Source organism: Rhinoderma darwinii, unplaced genomic scaffold (assembly GCF_050947455.1).
Source record: "Rhinoderma darwinii isolate aRhiDar2 unplaced genomic scaffold, aRhiDar2.hap1 Scaffold_2570, whole genome shotgun sequence".
NCBI classification, from domain to species: domain Eukaryota; kingdom Metazoa; phylum Chordata; class Amphibia; order Anura; family Rhinodermatidae; genus Rhinoderma; species Rhinoderma darwinii.
Window position 1 is genome coordinate 1 of NW_027462865.1, and position 19,276 is coordinate 19,276.

Below are 19,276 nucleotides of genomic sequence, written 5' to 3' on the forward strand. Positions count from 1 at the left end.
GAAGAGGTACTCCACCTTTGGACCATATCTACTTGTTAGAAGGTTCTCTTGACAGTAAGCAGATCACAGTGTGCATCCCTGCTGAGACCCCCAGCGATCAGCTGTAATCTATGTGGAAACCTGGCAGTAAGTGTTCAGTTTCCCTGCAGCGCCACCACAGGGGAAACGAAGCATTACACAATGACAATATATATTTATATGGGTTGTCTGTGTATTACAGGACAGGTCCTCCAGAGACAGAGATGCACATTATAATCGCTCTCGACTCTCGTCAAGAGATGAGAATCCTGAGCTGAGGACCCCCTCTAATAATTCTATAATAGGGTATATGAAAATGTTTTTTCTAAACTAGATAACCCCTTTAAAGGGAATCGGGACACACCCTATATGTAAATTAATATGAATCTCTGGCGCCTTGTAGTTACGGCCCCTGCACTTTAGTGCCTGAAAGAGCAGTGGCCATGTGGCGCCTCTTGGCCAATGAGAGAGGCACATTCATTTACGTATAGATTACACTTTACAATGGATTACTATCGCATCTGCTGGTCTGTTTCGTATGATGGAGTCTAGCTTGATGACAGATTCCCTTTAACCCTTCCCGCATTTTCACATACATGTACGTGGGGAAATTCGGCCTGTTCGCGCATTCCCACGTGCATGTACGTGATGGTGATCGCGTGGGCACAGAAGCTGTGCCCGCACGATCGCCGCGGGAGTCTGACTGTGACAGACAGCCGGGCTCCCGCTGCAACGGCTGAGATTGAAGAAACCTTCAATCTCAGCCGTTTAACCCATTAAATGCCGCGGTTAATAGACCGAGAAAAGGAGCTCCCTCTGTCACCCATCAGCAGCCCGGGATCGCCGGGTGCCGACGGGTTGCCATGGCAGCCGGGGGCCTAACAAAGGCCCCCAGACCTGCCCTGGCTACATGCCTATTAGGCACGGCCTAATAGATTGGCTGTCAGTTTTACACTGACAGGCAATAATGCTTTCGTATACTAAGTATACCAAAGCCTTATATCTGCAATCAGAAGATCGCATAGTGAAGTCCAGTAGTCGGACTCCAAAAACTTTATTTAACTGTTTTTAATTATTTTTTAAACAGTAAAAATATAATAAAACCATTTTTTTCCATAAAAAATGGTTTTATTTAATACGTGTAAAAAACAATGTAAAGCACACAAATATGGTATCGCCGTGATCGTAACAACACGAAGAATAAAGTTAACACATTAATTTAACTGTATAGTGAACACCAGAAAAGAAAAAAGGCAAAAGACAACGTCAAAATTGCTTTTTTTCTCCATTTCCCCACCAATAAAATATAATAAAAGTTAATCAAGAAGTCCCATGCACCCCAAAATAGTAACGATGAAAACTACACCTTGACCCGCAAAAAACAAGCCCTCATATGGCGATATCAACGGAAGAATAATAAAGTTACAGCTCTTTGAATGCGGTTATGCAAAAATGTATTACTTTTGTTTAAAAGGTTTCTTATTGTGCAAACGTAAAAAACCTAAACATATGTGGTATCGCCGTAATCGTACCGACCCATAGACTAAAGGTAACATGTTATTTACGCCGCACAGTTAACGGCTTAAATTTAAAACGCGAAAAACAATGCAGGAAATTGTATTATTAAATAGCAGGTTTTTTTCAGCACCCTCCCCCAAAAAAAGTTAATGAAAGTTAATCAATATGATATATGCCCCAAAAAATGGTGCCATTGAAAAACACAACTTGTCCCGCAAATAAAAAGCCCTCATACGGCTATGTCGATGGAAAAATAAAACGTTATATTTCTTGGAATGTGAAGATGAGAAAAATAAAAAAGAATGCTTGGTCTTTAAGCCCAAAATAGGCCTGGTTGTTAAGGGGTTAAAGGCAGTTTCCCATAATAACATTGAATTTCCATTAAAAACATAACAATAGATTTGGTATCCGTGTGGTTCCCAGCGTTTATACCTCCACTGATCCGACATTGCATATGTGATTTGTAACCCCTTGATAGAAGACATCAATACCACCACTGTCCTCTCCTGTAGTGCCTTGCTTGCATTTTGGAGGTGATACAGAATTGTATCAATGCAGCTCCCTTTAAGAATCTGGATATATGGATGTGTCACGATCTATCAAGTGTGTGAGTTTAACACCATTAATATATTTTTTTTTTTACGAGCCCAGATGTCCCGGTTGCTGAGATTTGTCCTTACCCTGACTTTTTCCATTCTCTGCACATGTATGTCTGTGTGTTTGAGATACTTTTCAGCAGGACTCGTGCAATGGGTTGTTATGCCAGGCATACAGAAAAGTTAATTGTAGTATTTCTTGACATAATCTATGCCTATATGTGTGACACATTTCCTAAAAGTTTGGCAAAATGTGACAAAATGAGAAAACTTCTGTTGTTTCACCTCCTAAGGCAATTCCACTTATATGTATTCTGATGACTTCTTGCATTCATGTAGAAATACCGCAGCTGAGTTACTTAATAAATAATAAGAAAATGACACATTAGATCATCTATTCCTAGGTGGATTCTCTACACAACCTTTGAGGGCTTTTACGCCTCACGTACATGGTCTATTTACAGGTCCATGTTGTACCACTATGTGACTCTGATGTTATACAGAGGCACACAGGGGTCTTATTCTCATGGTGGTCTAGGTTAGTGACGGGATTAATGTCTACATCCTTGGGGGTCAAAGTTAATGAAGGAGTTAATATCAGCATCCCCGATGGTCAAGTTTAGAAATGGAGTTAATGTTTGTATCCCTGGTAGTCTAGAGTAGTGAAGTGGTTAATGTATGTATGCTTGGTGGTCTAGGGAAGAGAAGGGTCACTATTTCATACCTGGTGTCCAAGTGGTTTACTGAGCCCTCCAGGCCTCCAGCATTGCCCCTGTAAAAGGAAGCGGATCGTTGAGCTTCCTGTTCTCTACCTGCACTGATCATAGAGATCAACGCAGTGCAAGGTAAATCATTTTTAATGCAGAGTCTAGATAAATAGTTGTACCTGTATCCCTGGTGGTCTAGGACAATGAAAAAGGTTAATGCCTGTTTGACTGGTTGCCTAATGTAGTTGTTATTACTATCCCTGGTGGCCTAGGTTAGTGAAGGAGGTAACATCGGCATCCCTGGTAGTCTAGAGCAGAGATAGGGTTAATGTTTGTATCCATGGTAATCTAGGGCAGTGAAAGGGTCACTTTTTCATACCTGGTGTCTAGTGGTCCACTTACCCCTCCAAGTTCCAGCATTACCCCTGTAACAGGAAGTTGATCAATGATCGTTCAGCTTCCTGTTCTCTCCCTGCACTAATCATAGAGATCAGTGGAGTGCAGGGATAGAGGATACTGCGGCAGTGATTGAACAGTTGCACAGCTTTTTCTCTGGTTATTCGAAGTGCTTATTGAGCACTCTGCCTGACCTCTACAGAAGAGATCATCGAGTTTGTCGGGGGGTAAATGTAAAGGATAAAACAGTGACCTTGGTTGTAGCTGTCACAACATTCATGGTGCAAATCGGTCAGTGTTTATTCCACTCAATGGAGAAGAATGGCCCTTTAAACTTGGCATTTATTTGTTTGTATTTGATGAGCAATCAAACAAGTCTTATGACAAATATGTACAGAAAAACATGTATTTCATCTTATCAGATAAAAATTGGATTCTGTATGCCTTGTCGTAATATATCCATGATGTAAGATGAAGGTCGGGGCACTGAGAGGAATAGGGTTCAAAAGCCATGTTTTCTCTTCCAGATGGCAATGCTGAGGAACCAGAACGGGGCACACGGACTGTAAGTTCTGTAGATCACTGGCCAGGGCTAGAAGTGACACCTGTCCGTCCTTGGTTGAGTGAGATGTAGACGTATATACAACCATTCTATGAGGGGTCTGTAATGTCACAGGCCTCTTTGTTTCGCTGTCTGTGCTTCATTTAGCCCATACAAGGCATTTTTGGATCTTTTTCACATTTTATTTTCCAGGACGGAGACAGCAAAGATGAAGAACAAGAGAAAACAGGTAAAAAAGGAGCTAGAAACGAAAGCAGTCCACCAGTTCAGTGGAGTATAAGGAAACAAAGGCATTTTGGAATATAATGATGCCAAATTCTGAAATGTTCCAGATTATAAAATGGTTTTAGAGAAGTATTTAATACTTATAAGGACAGAAAAGAAAGTACAAACTTAAAGGAAACCTGTAGCGTTGATCATGGTGTTATGTTATAGAGCAGGAGGAGCTGAGCTGTATTGTGGGAAAAGATTTCTCGCTTGTGTCATTGTGGGACATAGACACCTTGGATATACCACAAGGAGGATGACACATACCACAAAAGAGTGTTTGTGCCTCCTGTGCAGGCTATATCCCTCCTGCATGCACTGAGCTAAACCAACTGACCTTCGTCCAACCAAACTGACCTTCGTCCATAGCCGTTTTTGCAGGGCGCTGACAGGACCAGTTTTGCCTAAAAAGTGTTCTCGGATGGGAGGCAGGCGCCTTCTTTTTTAGGATGTCTGGTTTTTCGACATTTCTGGCGCCTGGATGCGCAAGGTCGTCTACAACATCGAGTTTCTCTCCATCCACCAATCGTTTTTTCCAATCCACTCGTCTCTGCCTCCCATCCAAGTCTTCTGCCTTTTTTCAGGCAGTGGAGATCATCCTGCATCAGAGTTAAATCCTCCCTGTCCCTCTAGATCAAAGATTTTGGAGCTTCTGCTCCAACCTCTTTGTCGTACTTAAAGACGGACAGATCGGATCCCCTCATCCTAGTACTCTCAATGACATGTCCGTGTCCGCATGGATTTCCTGAGGTCAGTGATTACTTCCATGGAAGAAGGAGAATTTCTCTCCTCAGTGGACATAAAGGGTGTGTACTTACATATTCCAATCAGCCCCTCTCACCAGCGTTTCATGCGGTTTGTAGTACTCTCCTCCCACTTCCAGTTTGTGGTCCTTCCATTCAGCCTGGCATTAGGTCCCTGGGTATTCACCAAGGTGCCCTCAGGGTGATAGCTTCTTCATTCCGTTGGAGTGAAGATCAAATCTGTGGCACTCTGCAGGTTGTCTCGGTGCTATTGGTAGCGTTCCCACCCCGTCAATATTTAGAAGATAAACTCAAGCATTCCTTAGATGAATATGCAAAAAAGCTTTTTATTCGGATAAGGCAATGTATAGAGTACAGTAAAGTTTCGGCCACAATCTGGCCTTTGTCAAAATTTATTGCTGCTAGTCAATAGGAAAAATTGTATACGCTACCCAATAACACAGCGCTATTTCCCGGAGGACCGTTTTTGCATTATCATCTAAGGAGTGCTTGAGTTTATCTTCTAATCATTCTGTTGGATTGACAGTCATTCCGTATTTAGACAACACCTTAATAAAGGCCACATCCAGAGCAGAAAACCAATCCAGTCTTCAAATTAACCTGGACACCTTACCTCGCATTTGTTGGATAGTCAACTGCCCCAAGTTCTCCCTGTCTCCTTCCTAGATTATCTCTTTTTTGGGCATGTCTTTTAAAACCGTTTCAGCAAGAGTATTTCTACTTCATGCAGAAAGGCAGACTTCTTCTGAGGGGCTCTCTGATCTCAGTTCAGGCATGCCTAGTTTCACACCTGCCCCTCACACCTACAGGTGATTCTCTCTCGTGAAACTGCTCTATTCAAATTCGTTGGATCGGCTGATCCTTCTTTTCCTTGCGGTCCGCCGCTCTCTACAATGGTGGCTCTTCTCCCCAAGGCTGCTTTTTCTCTCTCTTCGCTGGCTGGTTTTCTGCATTGACACGAGTCTCAGGGAGGGGGGCTTTCCGGAACCTTATGGTCTAGGGTCTGTGGTTCCGGGAGGAATACTCCCTTCCCATCAACGTTATGGAGCTGAGGTCCTTTGCAACATTGAACGGCTTTCCTGAATGGTCACCCTGTCCAAGTTCAGACAGACAACGCCAGAGCTGTGACCTACCTCAACCACTGGGAAGGGACCCTCAGTGCAGTGGCCATGGCAGAAGCAACCAGGATTATGGATTGGGCAGAGAGTCATCTTCCAGCTCTTTTTAGTTTCTCTAGGGTTGCTGCTTACCTTAGCCGCGAGCGAGTCGATCCTGAGGAATGCGAAAGCAAATTGGTGTGCATAGGCACTGTTGATCCCAATTTCCCAGCTGCTAATGAGTTATGATTTTAATTAAAACGTAACATTTATTTTGTAATTTAGAAATGAAGCGCAGCAGAGAAGGTATACCTATAGGGCAATACCTCAGAGCCAGGAGAAACTGCTCTGACGAACAAACCTTTCAACAAGAATGTGACACCTTGTTTCAAAAATTCTCGGTACGAGGATACCCCAAAAAAATCCTACACAAAGCATATGCTAGAGCAAGGGCCACCCCGAGAGATGAACTCCTATATGGAAATAGACGCCTAGGCATAAACAAAGATAAACACTCTTCTACCATCAGATGCATCGGCAATTTTGACACCTGTGCCCCTTTGATATCAAATATACTACGGAAACATTGGCCTATTTTACAAGCAGACCCTGATCTAGCTGAAGTTATCCCCGACAGACCAAGCATCACCTATCGACGTGGCAAGAACCTACGGGAATACTTGACGCATAGTCACTACACTACAACCTCTATTCCTCGGAAGTACTTGGCTTCCACCACCCGTTATAGGTTCGTACCCATGTGGCAGATGTACTTTCTGTCCATACATGCCAAAGATAAAGGTTTTTGATAACCCCGTGGATGGAAAACAATACATTATTAGGCAATTTATTAATTGCCAAAGTAGCGGCGTCATATATGCCGCTAGTTGTCCCTGCCCTAAACTGTATATTGGCAAGACCGTTCAACAACTTAGAAGAAGGATCTCCAAGTATGTAAGCATTATCAATACTCATGAAGACACACCACTTTCCAGACACGTCAGATTCACACATCAGGGAAACGCCAATTCTCTCCTCTTTTGGGGAATTACGCAAGTCAAACTAGGCCCTAGGGCCGGTAACCTGGATAGAAAACTACTACAAGAAGAAGCCCGTTGGATACACAGACTGAGTTCTCTCAGCCCCAACGGTCTAAATGAGGGCTTTACTTTCGCTGCCTTTTTGTAGTTTTCTCTTTTCTCTCCCCCTTCTCTCTCTTCATTGACTTGATAAGTTACTAATTTAAAGAATATCTACTTAATAACTCTAATCTATACAATATTCATAATCATAGGCACTAATGGCCTTTATTGAATATCCTATCAAATAAAGCTACATATACTATACTATTACTAGTTGATACAACCCTCCTTCTGAGGAAATTCTTGTATATATTTACAAAGTATCGATATACTTCTCTCAGCAGAGTTTATGTTAAGTTTACTCAAACATATACACCAATCACCTCTTGTTACAGTACAACATCATAATTATATCATTTTCTTCTTCCTTTCTCCATATGCCACTGCATGGGGCACCTCTATGAAACATGGATGCGCTGACAGCACGCCATGTTCCTATGTCCCAGCACATAATCCGACCTCCTGATGTAATCTGTAGGGAACATATGTCCCTTTAAACCTCCAAATTCCATCACCCGATTCAACATAAGTGCGCCTGCGCCAGAAGCGCCCTCTAACGTTGATAGCGATACTTCGAGACATTTATCTCTATTACCTGATCCGACTAATGAGCACATGCGCGCTAACTTACATCTGTTTGGAGGAATAGCTATACGATCGCATAGGCCAACCAGCATGTCATTCAAATACAATGAGGGCTCGTCCCTCTAAGCAACCACTATTGGCTGCCTCCTGGCAATGACGCACCCTAGTAGGTGGTTCCCCCTCCTATAACAGGAAGAGGAAAATGAACGCGCGGCTACTAGCCCCGAATTTATCCCCTGAGGATGCTGCTGTAGCAGCGAAACATGTCGGGGGGGCTAGCGCTCTTTTAAAATCCAAGTCGGCACCAGCAATTGCACTTAATCCGTATGGCAAAGAGGCTCTCCAGCAGACTGCAGCCGCTGGTCGTGCCTGCCATTCCATTCATATGAGACCCTAATACACATTGGCTCTCTACAATCACGCTAACCAACTTGGAACTATTTTTACTCACCTTCATGTTGTACGTCTTTCTCTTCTCTGCTGCGCTTCATTTCTAAATTACAAAATAAATGTTACGTTTTAATTAAAATCATAACTCATTAGCAGCTGGGAAATTGGGATCAACAGTGCCTATGCACACCAATTTGCTTTCGTATGTAACTTATCCCTGCCAGCTGCTAGGGTCTGTGCTATTCTTTTTGATCCTGAGGAATGGTCTCTGCATATGGAGATTTTCGACCGTATCTACTCCAGATGTGGACCTGATAGCATCCAGGTTCAACCACAAGATTACTTGCTTCATATCGCAGGTTTTGGATACCGAGGCTTATGCAGTGAATGCTCTGGTTGCCCCATGAAATCGTTTCAGCTTACTCTATGTCTTCCCAACTCTTCCTCTCATTCACAGGATTCTCAAGCGGAACAAGGCAAAGGGAATACCAACACTCCTAGTTTTTTTTTTATTGGCCCGTCTAATTTGGTACGCTGATGTGGTGTCTCTTCTAGTGAGCGTCCCCTGGGGCTTGCCATCCCGGGACAACCTGCTCTCTTAAGGACCACTCTTCTACCAGAGTTTTGAGTTCCTACCTTTAACACCACCGTTTTAAGGGCTTACGATTTTTTGGGGCAGAATATTCCAACCATAATGAAGGCCAGGAAATAGTTCTCGTCACTGATTTACCACCGGACTTGAATGTCCTATTTCCAATGGTGGGAGGTGAAAAGGCTTCATCCATTGTGTTTTTCCTTGTCCAGGGTTCTTTCCTTCCTGCAGGGGAGCCTGGAACTGGATTTGGGAGATCTCTCTCCGTCTGTTGACTTGGAAGGTAATCGTGGCGGTTACCTCCATCTGGAGGGTTGTCTGAACTGGCAGCCCTGTCATGTCATTCTCCTTTCCTGATCCTCCACCACACCAGGAAAAGGTGGTGATTTGTCCGGTGCCCTCCTTCCTACCAAAGAGGGATTCCTCCTTCCTCTTTAACGAGGACATTATCTTGCCCTCTTTTTGCCCATCTCCATCACACTTGAGGGAATGCCCTCTTCACAATCTTAATGTTGTTCAGGCCTTACGGATCTACCGGTCTCTCAATTTCTCTCTACATCGTTCATACTTCTTATTTGTTGTCCCAGAGAGTGCGTGTAAAGGCCTGCCAGTCTCCAAGGCTACCATCACTCGTTGGATCCGGTTGCCCATCGATTAGGTGTACCGTGTCAACGGCAAGGAGCCCCATTTAGTGTTAATTCATACTCTACTAGAGCGGAGGGAGCATTCTGGGCTTTCCGCCATTGGGCTGCTGCTCTCCCAAGTTCTACAGGGTGCACACATTCACATCCTCAAACATTTCCCTTGGTTGCAAGATCTTGCAGGCTGCTGTGGATTATGCGACCTCACTTGTTTACTCCGTTGTTGTTGTTGTTCCCTCCCCTGGGGACTGCGTTGGGAAGTCCCAAGGTGTCTTTGTCCCCCAATGACATGAGTACTCACCATAAAATCCTTTTCTTGTCGCGTTCATTAGGGGAAACCGCTCCCACCCCAAAAATGTCTTTACAGTTTTCTTCTTTTTTTGATGGTTCGTTTGTCTCTGGATCCTGTCTTGAATTTCTTACCTTCTCTAGGATGTCTTTTTATTTTTGTCTCTGCTTCTCCTACTGCTTGTTACATACTGGTTTAGCTCAGTGCCCGCAGGAGGAGTATAGACTGTGTAGGTTACCTTCTTTTGTGCTTATTGTCACCCTCCTTGTGGCAACAACATATACCCAAGGTGTCTGTTTCCCTCAATGAACTCAATGAGAAACGGATTTTTCAGTGTGTACTCAAAAAATCCCCTTTTTGTATAATAAAAAGTTATTTCCCAATATAAATTTTCTGGATAAATTCCTCACGGTTTTTAAAATCTCTGCTTGCTGTCATTTAATAGGAACCTTCATTCTTTACTTCCAGTGGATATTAAATTGTCCTGGTCATAAGACCAGGTGCCCAGCTTGTTACAAGACAGATCTATGATAACTGTAGCTTCACTTGTGTATCCAGCACATGACCACGACAGTTTTTTTATCTACTAGAAGTAAACCATGAAAATTCCTATTGAATGACAGCAAGCAGAGACAGTGAAAACCATGAGGAATTGATATGGAGCACAGCATGCAGTCTCATTCAATGATTGACAGCCATTTAGGAGTATACATACAGAGATAGCTGTCAATCACGGTGTAGACTCACCCGCTGGACCCTTTGCCCAGAAAGAGCAGAAAATCATTATTTTCCAACCTTTATTAAATCTTTTTCAACAAATCTATATCTGAATCTGCTCTTCGCTTTTGTGCTAGGCATCAGATTAGTTTCATCATTGATTCTTCCTGCTCAATCTCCCGCTGCTGCGGTGGTGTGCTGTGCGGTCGAGAACCACATGGCAAAACAGTTTTACCACGAATTGTTGCGGTTGTGCAATGCGGTTTTCAGTTGCCGGGATTTTAGAAATGAACACATGTAATCCAACCTGCAGACACTGCTGCAGCACTAATGCTACGTGTACGGGCAACCTCAGAAGTTTCCAGATTATGTCAGAACCAGGTGTGGGCTATCAGAATTACTGATTTATGGGATGCCAGGTTATATAAACCAATCTCATCCATTAAAGAGGCTCTGTCACCAGATTCTGAAATCCCTATCTCCTATTGCATGTGATCGGCGCTGCAATGTAGATAACAGTAACGTGTTTTTTTTTTTTTTTTTAAAACTTTCATTTTTGGCCAAGTTATGAGCAATTTTATATATATGCAAATGAGGTTTGAAATGGACAACTGGGCGTTTTTTTTCGTTATGTTCAACTGTGCGTGTATTGTGTTTTTAACTGGGCGTGTTTACGTGTATGACGCTGACCAATCAGTGACCAGTCAGCATCATACACTCATCTCCATTCATTTACACAGCAGCGATGTGCAGCCACATAAACAGAGATTAACGTTAATCAAGTGTCCTGATAATGAATACACATGACGTCCAGGCTGGATGATCATGTGTATTCATTATCAGGACACTTCTGAATCTTTTCTGTGGGATTTGTAGCAAGGAAAACGAAATCTCGTTTACCTCCGTAATCTCGCGAGATTTCGTTTCCCGTGCTAGAAATCTCAAAGAAAAGATTCAGAAGTGTCAGGATTCTGAATACACATGACGTCCAGGCTGGATTTCATGTGTATTCATTATCAGGACACTGCAGTACCGTTAATCTCTGTGTATGTGGCTGCACATCGCTGCTGTGTAAATCAATGGAGATGAGTGTATGATGCTGACTGGTCACTGATTGGTCAGCGTCATACACGTAAACACACCCAGTTAAAAACACAATACACGCCCAGTTGGACATAATGAAAAAAACACGCCCAGTTGTCCATTTCAAAGCTCATTTGCATATATATATATAAAATAGCTCATAACTTGGCCAAAAATGAAAGTTAAAAAACAAAAACAAACTTTACTGTTATCTACATTGCAGCGCCGATCACATGCAATAGGAGATAGGGATTTGAGAATCTGGTGACAGAGCCTCTTTAACATATCCTTTGATGTCTCATGAATGTATAGCAGCACAGGGAATGCTAGGATTTGGTAAGTTTGGTCTGAATTTCTGTGTTTTGGGTGGTGGGGTTGCACCAGAGATTTGTCTCCAAGCAGTCTGCACTAATAAAGGGTTATTGACTCTCCGTAATGGAGAGGGGGGGAGTGATCTTGGCAGGGGATATTATATGACTTCTTTTTCCCATAGACCATACAGAGTCGTCTAGCAAAATGGACCAAGTGACCCAGAGCCGGCGGCTGGGAAGCAAGCTGGTGGAGAGGTACATGGTCAGATTAAATTGGACAGAAATAATCATAAGGCTAGGGCTAAACGGCGACTTTGGCCACAACACAGGTCACGCAGGCAAAAATCGCTCCGTCGTGCTGCCTGTATCGCAGATTATGAAAGTCACTGTGGTTGCTTTGCACCCTGCAAGTTGCCTCAATCATGACTTCGCAGTCGCAAAGCCCCATCCCAGGTAGTGCCACACAGCCTATCTCCTTTGCAGTGCCATACAGCCCCCCAGGTAGTACCACACAGCCCCCACCTCCCAGGTAGTGCCACCCAGCCCCCACCTCCCAGGTAGTGCCGCACAGCCCCCACCTCCCAGGTAGTGCCGCACAGCCCCCACCTCCCAGGTAGTGGCGCACAGACCCCACCTCCCAAGGTAGTGCCACACAGCCCCCACCTCCCAGGTAGTGCCACACAACCCCCACCTCCCAGGTAGTGCCGCGCAACCCCCACCTCCCAGGTAGTGCCGCGCAACCCCCACCTCCCAGGTAGTGCCACACAGCCCCCACCTCCCAGGTAGTGCCGCGCAGCCCCCACCTCCCAGGTAGTGCCGCGCAGCCCCCTCCTCCCAGGTAGTGCCGCCCAGCCCCCTCCTCCCAGGTAGTGCCGCACAGCCCCCTCCTCCCAGGTAGTGCCGCACAGCCCCCTCCTCCCAGGTAGTGCCGCACAGACCCCTCCTCCCTGGTAGTGCCACACAGCCACCCTCCTTGGTAGTACCACACAGCCTGGCTGGGGATTCCGCTTCAGGAGAAACCCCTGACGTCACTGGTCATATATGGACAGTGTTATCAGGGGCAACCCCAGAGCCATAGTCCTGGGCAGAGCACTACTAGCACTCTGCATGAGACTCCTACTCTGCTCCTGACATCACTGTCCATATATGGATAGTGATGTCCGGAGCAGAGCTGAAGTCCCGGGCAGAGCGCTAGTTAAGGCTCTGCTCCGGTACTCCAGCTCTGGGGAAGCCCCTGACTTTACTGTCATATACGGCTAGTGATGTCAGGGGCAACCCCAGAGCCAAAATCCCGGGCAGAGTTCTGCTAGTGCTCTGCCTGGGACAATGCTCTGCTCCTGACAACACTGTCCATATATGGACAGTCATGTCAAGGGCTTCCTCAGAGACGGAGTCCCGGAGCAAGGCCGCTTGTAGTGATGTCAGGGGCTTCCCCAGTGACGGAGTTCCGGAGCAATGCTGCTAGCGCTCTGCCTGGGACTCCTTATCTCGTCCAGACATCACTGTCCATATATGGACAGTGATGCCGTGACGGCGGCAGCGACAGCACCCAGTGGTCGAGTGGGCCCACCAAAGGGTAGTGGGCCCCGGCACTTGTTTGCCGGGTGCTGACGCTGACCCTGGTCACGCCAAATACTGCAGCCCTATAATAATAAAATACATTGTTTCCCTTTGCAGGATCCAGTTTGTCTGCTCTATGTGCAAGTTCCGCACATTTTACGATGAGGAGATGAGCAGTCACCTGCAGAGCGAGTTCCATAAGGAGCATTTCCATTATGTGGGGGAGAAGCTTCCCAAACAGGCGGCTGACTTCCTGCAGGTATACTATGGGATTACTATATCCTTACCACATCTAATGCCGGGCAGCCACGCTGATACAACAGCAATTTTAATGCATCTAATCTATTCATGGATGTGTAACGCTGTCCGGGTAATTATAGGCCAAAAGGTCCAACAACTGAATACGTGCCCATGTTCAGTCTGACAAGCTAGTGCTATAGTGGTGGTGGATGAGCGCTGAATTAGATGGCTGGCAGACGGCATTACAATCCAGTGTCTACAGACAACATAGTATGTACCATAATTACAAGGAGGGTCAAAAACAAAGAACTGTTGGATTATTGGTGGAAAGACTTCTCACACGTGTCTAAATATTTCTGTTGCATTTGTGAATACAGAAATATCCCACTAGTAAAATCAGTGGTACGCCACTGGTGATCCGCAGTTGCCCATTCTGCAACCTCCGGCCCCACTTAACCTCCCCCGCTAAGTGCTTGACTTGGCAAGCTTTGGCTGCACTCTATAAATTGGCATATAGCTGAACTCGGGGGCACATGTGACTGCCATTTATATAGTTGGCATATAGCTGCACATGTACCTGCACTCTTTATGGGTGGATATATTGGACTCTTTATAGAGTGCATATACTTGAGTTTGGGGACTGTACTCCGAGGGGCACATGTGGCTGCCACTGTATATGTACAGTATGTGGCTACACTGTATGTAGGAACTTTCTGGTTATCACTGGATATGGAATCGGGTAGCTGTCCGTACCGTGGCTTTAACTTTATTTGTGTTCTGTAGCTGACACTCATCTTAAAAGGCAGTACACAAAAATTTTCCTCAGCGAACTGCAGGCTTGAGTTCTGCCGTTTTTATATCTGGATCATTACTAGCATTTTAGGGTAGATATTACTTTTTGATAGATTTTTTTTTATTCATTTTTTTGGGAGGTAGGATAAACAACAAAAACAGCAATTCTGGGATTTATTTCTATTTCTTTTTTATGGCGTTCACACTGCGAGTTAAATAGCATGATCATTTTATCGGTAGGGTCGTCATCGATGAGACAATACCAATTATGGATATTTTTTTTCTTTAGATTTTTTTTATATTATAAAGCATTTTTAGATTTATTTTACATGTTTTTAGTCCCACATGAGCTCTCTCTGGACGGGTACACTAAGACCATTGTTAGGTCCCTGGCTGTCATAACAACCCATCAGCATCCTGAGCGGGTGACAGATGTAGCCCCTTCCCTTTGTCTAACCACTTAAATGCCCTGGTCACTATTGACTGTGGTATATTAGGGGTTCAATGGCTAGGATTGGAGCAATTTCTGATCCCTTCTGTTGCAGCAGGGTGTCAGTTGTATGTGATTATTGTATAACGAAAAGTTCTGCAGCTTTCTTATATACTTTTGTGCTTTAAATCTCATCAACACATTCAAAGTATGGAAAACTCCAAAAATGGAAAGCACCAATCAGTTGTGATTGGACGTTGGAATTCTGGATAATTTATAAGTTTTTTTTTTAGCTTTTTTTGTGTGCACAAAAAGTAGTAAAACCTAAAAAAAAATTATATAAATTTGGTATTGCCATAATCTTACTGACCTGCAGAATAAAGTTAAGATGTTATTTATACCACATTGTGAATGCAGTAAAAACAAAACCCAAAAATCAATGGCTGATATGTTGTTTTTTCCACAACCCCACTAACCCCCCCAAAAAAATAATATTATTTTTTCAATACATTACATGTACCCCAAAATGGGGCCATTAAAAAACACCGCTTGTCTGGCAAAAAACAAGTCCTCATATGGCTACGTCGATGAAAAAATAAGAGTTACGGCTTTCAGGATTCAGAGATAAAAAAAACGGAAAAAAACATCACTGCGTCCTGAAGGCCAGAATCGGTAGCGTCATTAACGGGGTAGATAATACTTTGTGTTTGCCATGCCCCTTCCTCTGACAAAATAATTTTGCTTCTTCTTCCAGGAGTATGTGCTGCACAAGACTAAGAAGACCGAGGAACGCCGCGGACTCATTGAAGACCTTAGTACAACAATCCAGCAAATATATCGGAGTCAGGATCTCACTCAAGGTATTAACCAAGCCACATGCCAAGGTTAAAACTGGGCAAACACCCATTGACTTCTGCTTGTCTATATATATATTTATATATATGTGTGTGTGTGCTAGATTTGTATCCAGAGGAAGATATAGCGCAACACATTAAGGCAAAGTATATAGTTGGAAGAAGTATTTCATTATACATATTACAGGGCTATGGGGGCAAAGCATGATATAGTGTGATTCTGCCTGCCATCAGCGCTACTAATAAAGCCGCTGGAGTAGGCAAATCACCAATGACTGGTTGCTTTAATATTTTGGCCATTTTATAACTTCATTAAAGGGGAGGGGGCATGTGACCGTGAGAGAGATTTTGTTCCTTTTCACAGGATTGGGCATAGAGCATTTTGTGAAGAAAGTTGAAGCCGCTCATTGTGCTGCATGTGACATACTGATCCCTATGCACTTCAGTGCCCTGCAGCGACATGTCAAATCCCCCTTACACAACCGGAACCGCAGGGTGAGTCTTATGTACAGCACTGGGTTATATGTTTGTATAGGATATACTTGGTACTGTGAGCAGTGATGATTTCCGACCTGCAAAGAAATGAAAAACAATGAGAACAGATAATAAAAACAGTATTTGCTTGTTGTCAGTTGATTGAAGGGTTTGTTCTTTTTTTAGTTTATTTTTGTTGTGTTTTTGTTTATTTATTTTTTATTTTTTTGGAAGGAGCCAAATAGGATATCCACCTGCCTACTTATTGTTGGGAGAAGCAGCCACACAGCCGCTTCAATGGGAGCTATATTCACTATATGGTCAAAACTTTGTGAACACTTGACTAGAAGGGCTTCTCCACACGTAACTGAATTTTTGCGTATTTTCAGTCCGGAATTGTGGGCGGAAATATAGTGGCAGCAAAGTGGGTGAGATTTAACAAACTCTGTGGAAAATTTTTGTCAAAAAAATTCACCTTTGGTGCGTAATTTTTGTTCCGCAGCATGTCAATTATTACTGTGGAAAATGGACGGATTTCCTACCTTTTTTTTCCCCATAGAAATCAATGAGGCAGGACAATTCCGCAGCAAACTACAATGTACTGTGTAATTTGCTGAACAATTTCTTACAGGAGGTGGAAATAACATCACAGGAAGAAGAAATATCACCATCACACAGCCCTTGAAAAACACAGTAAAAATGGCATGAAATGGTGCGGATTGTCGGCTAGTTGATTTGGTAGAAATTTTCCGCAGCAAATCCATTATGTGTGGACAAGCCCTAACACCTATATGAACTTCTTGGACATCCTATTTCAAAACCATGGGCATTAATATGGAATCGGCTCCCCTTTTGCTGCAGTAACCGCTTCCGCTCTCTTGGGAATGCTTTCCACAAGATATTTGAGTGTGTCTGTGGGAATTTTTGCCCATTTAACCAAAAGAGCATTTGTGAGGTCAGAAACTGAAGTTGGATTAAAAGGTCTGGCTCACAATCGGCCAATTCTTCCCAGAGGTGTTGGGTGGTGGGGGGGGGGGGGGTTTGAGTTCAGGGCTTTGGGCAGCAACAACAAACTCATCACTCTGTGTCCTTATGGACCTCGCTTTGTGCACAGGGGCCCAGTCATAATAGAAAAGGAAATTGCCGAACCCTGAAAATCAGCCCCAGACCATTATCTCTTCCCAACCAAATATTTCGGCAGCCACTATGCATTCCAGAAGGTAGTGTTGCCCTGACATTTGCCAAATTCAGATTCATCCATCAGACTTAACAGGTAGTGAGATGCGGGTCATCACCCCAGAGAACACGTTTCTACTGCTTTAGATTCCAGTGGCGGTGTACTTGACACCAGTCCAGCCGATGCTTGGCATTGAGCACGTGATCTTAGGCTTGGGTGCAGCTGCTCAACCACGGAAACTTATTTCATGAAGTTCCTGATGTAGACTTTCAGAGGCAGTGTGGATCTCTGTAGTGAGTGATACAACAGAGGATAGGTGATTTTTATATGTCACGTTCTACAGCACTCTGCAGCCACGCTCCGTTAATCTACGTGGTCTACCGCTTCATGGCTCAACTGTTGTTGCTCCTAGACGCTTTCAATTCATAATAATAGCACTTACAGGTGATCAGGCAGATCTAGCAGGTTAGACATTTTACGCACTCACTTGTGTCCAAGATGTGTCAATCCTATGATAGTGCCACATTTAAAGTCACTGAGCTCTTCAGTATGACCCATACTACTAGCAGTGTTTTCCATAGAGATTCCATGGCTGTGTGCTTTATTGTATGCACTTGTTTGCAACTGGAGTGTTTGAACTTAATATAGTGAGACCTCCCCAGAAGACCCCCCTCATCCAGACCAAATTTTTCTGTGACCGATTTTCTCCACTATAGTCTGTTAGCTGCCCCTTTATAAGCAGGCCACCCCCAAATCTGACCAGAGACCACTTTTGACAGCAAGTTTTTTAGTGGCAACCCCTTTGAAAACACCACAATTGGACCAACGTGCTAGAAATAATCTGGATATGGGTGCATGCTGCATAAACAGACCGGGGAGAGCAGGAGAATGAGACTTGCTTGGCACGTCAGGGGAGAGAAGCTGCCAGCATCGCACCATATCATTGGATCCGGAGGGAGTAGGTAGAATGAGGCTGTCAGAGAATAGGAGGATGCAGGCTCATGCTGCACCGAACAGCCCTCGCGATTGCTGAGTAGAGGAGCCTGTAGGATGCCACTGGGGTGTAAAGGTTACTAATGAGGATATGGAGAGTGGAGCCTGACTGGGGTCTAACATTGAGGGGAGCGATGCTGGGGAACAAGATTTAGAGGGGAGTTGTGCTTGGGTCCAGGAATGAGAGGGGAGCTGTGCTGCAGACCAAGAGGGGAACCATGCAAGGAGAACAAGATTTAGAGGGGAGCTGTGCTGGGGATTAGGAATGAGTGGGGGCCATGCTGAGAACTAGGAATGTGAGGGAAGTTATGCTGAGGACTAGGAATGAGAGGGCTTTTTATTTGTGTTCTGTACATGTTTGCGGACTGTATTACACACTTTAATCTGCATTCTGTGTACTTTTTACTTTGAAAGAAGCAACCCCTATAAAAGACCCGTGCAATTTTTGTCGTCAGCTCAAAGAGGTTTCACTAGTAGAAGTGGTGTATGCATGGCCATATATTGGATATCAAGTGAGCTCAGCCCTAGTGGTGACTTTGGGCAACTGTTGTTGGGGAACAAAAATGCACAGAATTTTAAAGAGGGACGTTACTGGTATTGGCAAACTTCACGGAGTAGTCACTGTCTTGTCTTCCCGTCCATTTTAGATCATGATGGAAAACTCCAAGAAGACAGCGCTGGCTGTAGCAAGGAGTATCCTGAATAACAAGCAGATTAACCAGAAACTGGACCAATACATAAAGGTAGTGACCTGATTGCACACGTTACTGGTTCTCTCAATAATATGTCCAAAGATGTATCATTATATAACGTGAAGTTGTGCAACTTTCTGTATCAATTCTTCACTGAATGTTGATGTGTTTAGCTCACAGAGGGTTGTCTAGGCTGGATTTTGCTCTTGGAAAGCAAGCAGCGATCTTTAAAATGGTGAGGAATTGTAACTAAATATATTTGAAAGATGCAGACTGTTTCATTATAAAATGGATAGGCTTTCTTTACAGAAAACCCAAAAATCCCATTGTATGTCAATTCATCTTGTTTTCAAGATCTCTGTTTGCTGTTAGTGAATAGGAACCTTCAT

General features: G+C 44.0%; 1 protein-coding gene across 1 annotated transcript; it reads left to right on the plus strand.

Annotated features, from left to right (window-relative positions):
* The first annotated feature begins 3,766 nt into the window (after positions 1-3,766).
* Positions 3,767-19,152, plus strand: LOC142703141 (A-kinase anchor protein 8-like). The gene is made up of 7 exons (XM_075848205.1): positions 3,767-3,800; positions 3,990-4,026; positions 11,858-11,930; positions 13,353-13,494; positions 15,452-15,557; positions 15,916-16,046; positions 18,843-19,152. Exons 3-7 carry the CDS (start codon positions 11,881-11,883, stop codon positions 18,948-18,950), a joined length of 537 nt encoding a protein of 178 aa, XP_075704320.1. The 5' UTR covers positions 3,767-3,800; positions 3,990-4,026; positions 11,858-11,880; the 3' UTR covers positions 18,951-19,152.
* The last annotated feature ends 124 nt before the right edge of the window (positions 19,153-19,276 follow it).

Bases quoted from the DNA above. Each gene is read 5' to 3' on its own strand.
- LOC142703141 (XM_075848205.1), top strand. From the start codon at position 11,881: ATGGACCAAGTGACCCAGAGCCGGCGGCTGGGAAGCAAGCTGGTGGAG. The intron at 15,558-15,915 runs GTATTAACCAAG...TCCTTTTCACAG, and splicing joins GAGTCAGGATCTCACTCAAG to GATTGGGCATAGAGCATTTT. The intron at 16,047-18,842 runs GTGAGTCTTATG...CGTCCATTTTAG, and splicing joins TACACAACCGGAACCGCAGG to ATCATGATGGAAAACTCCAA.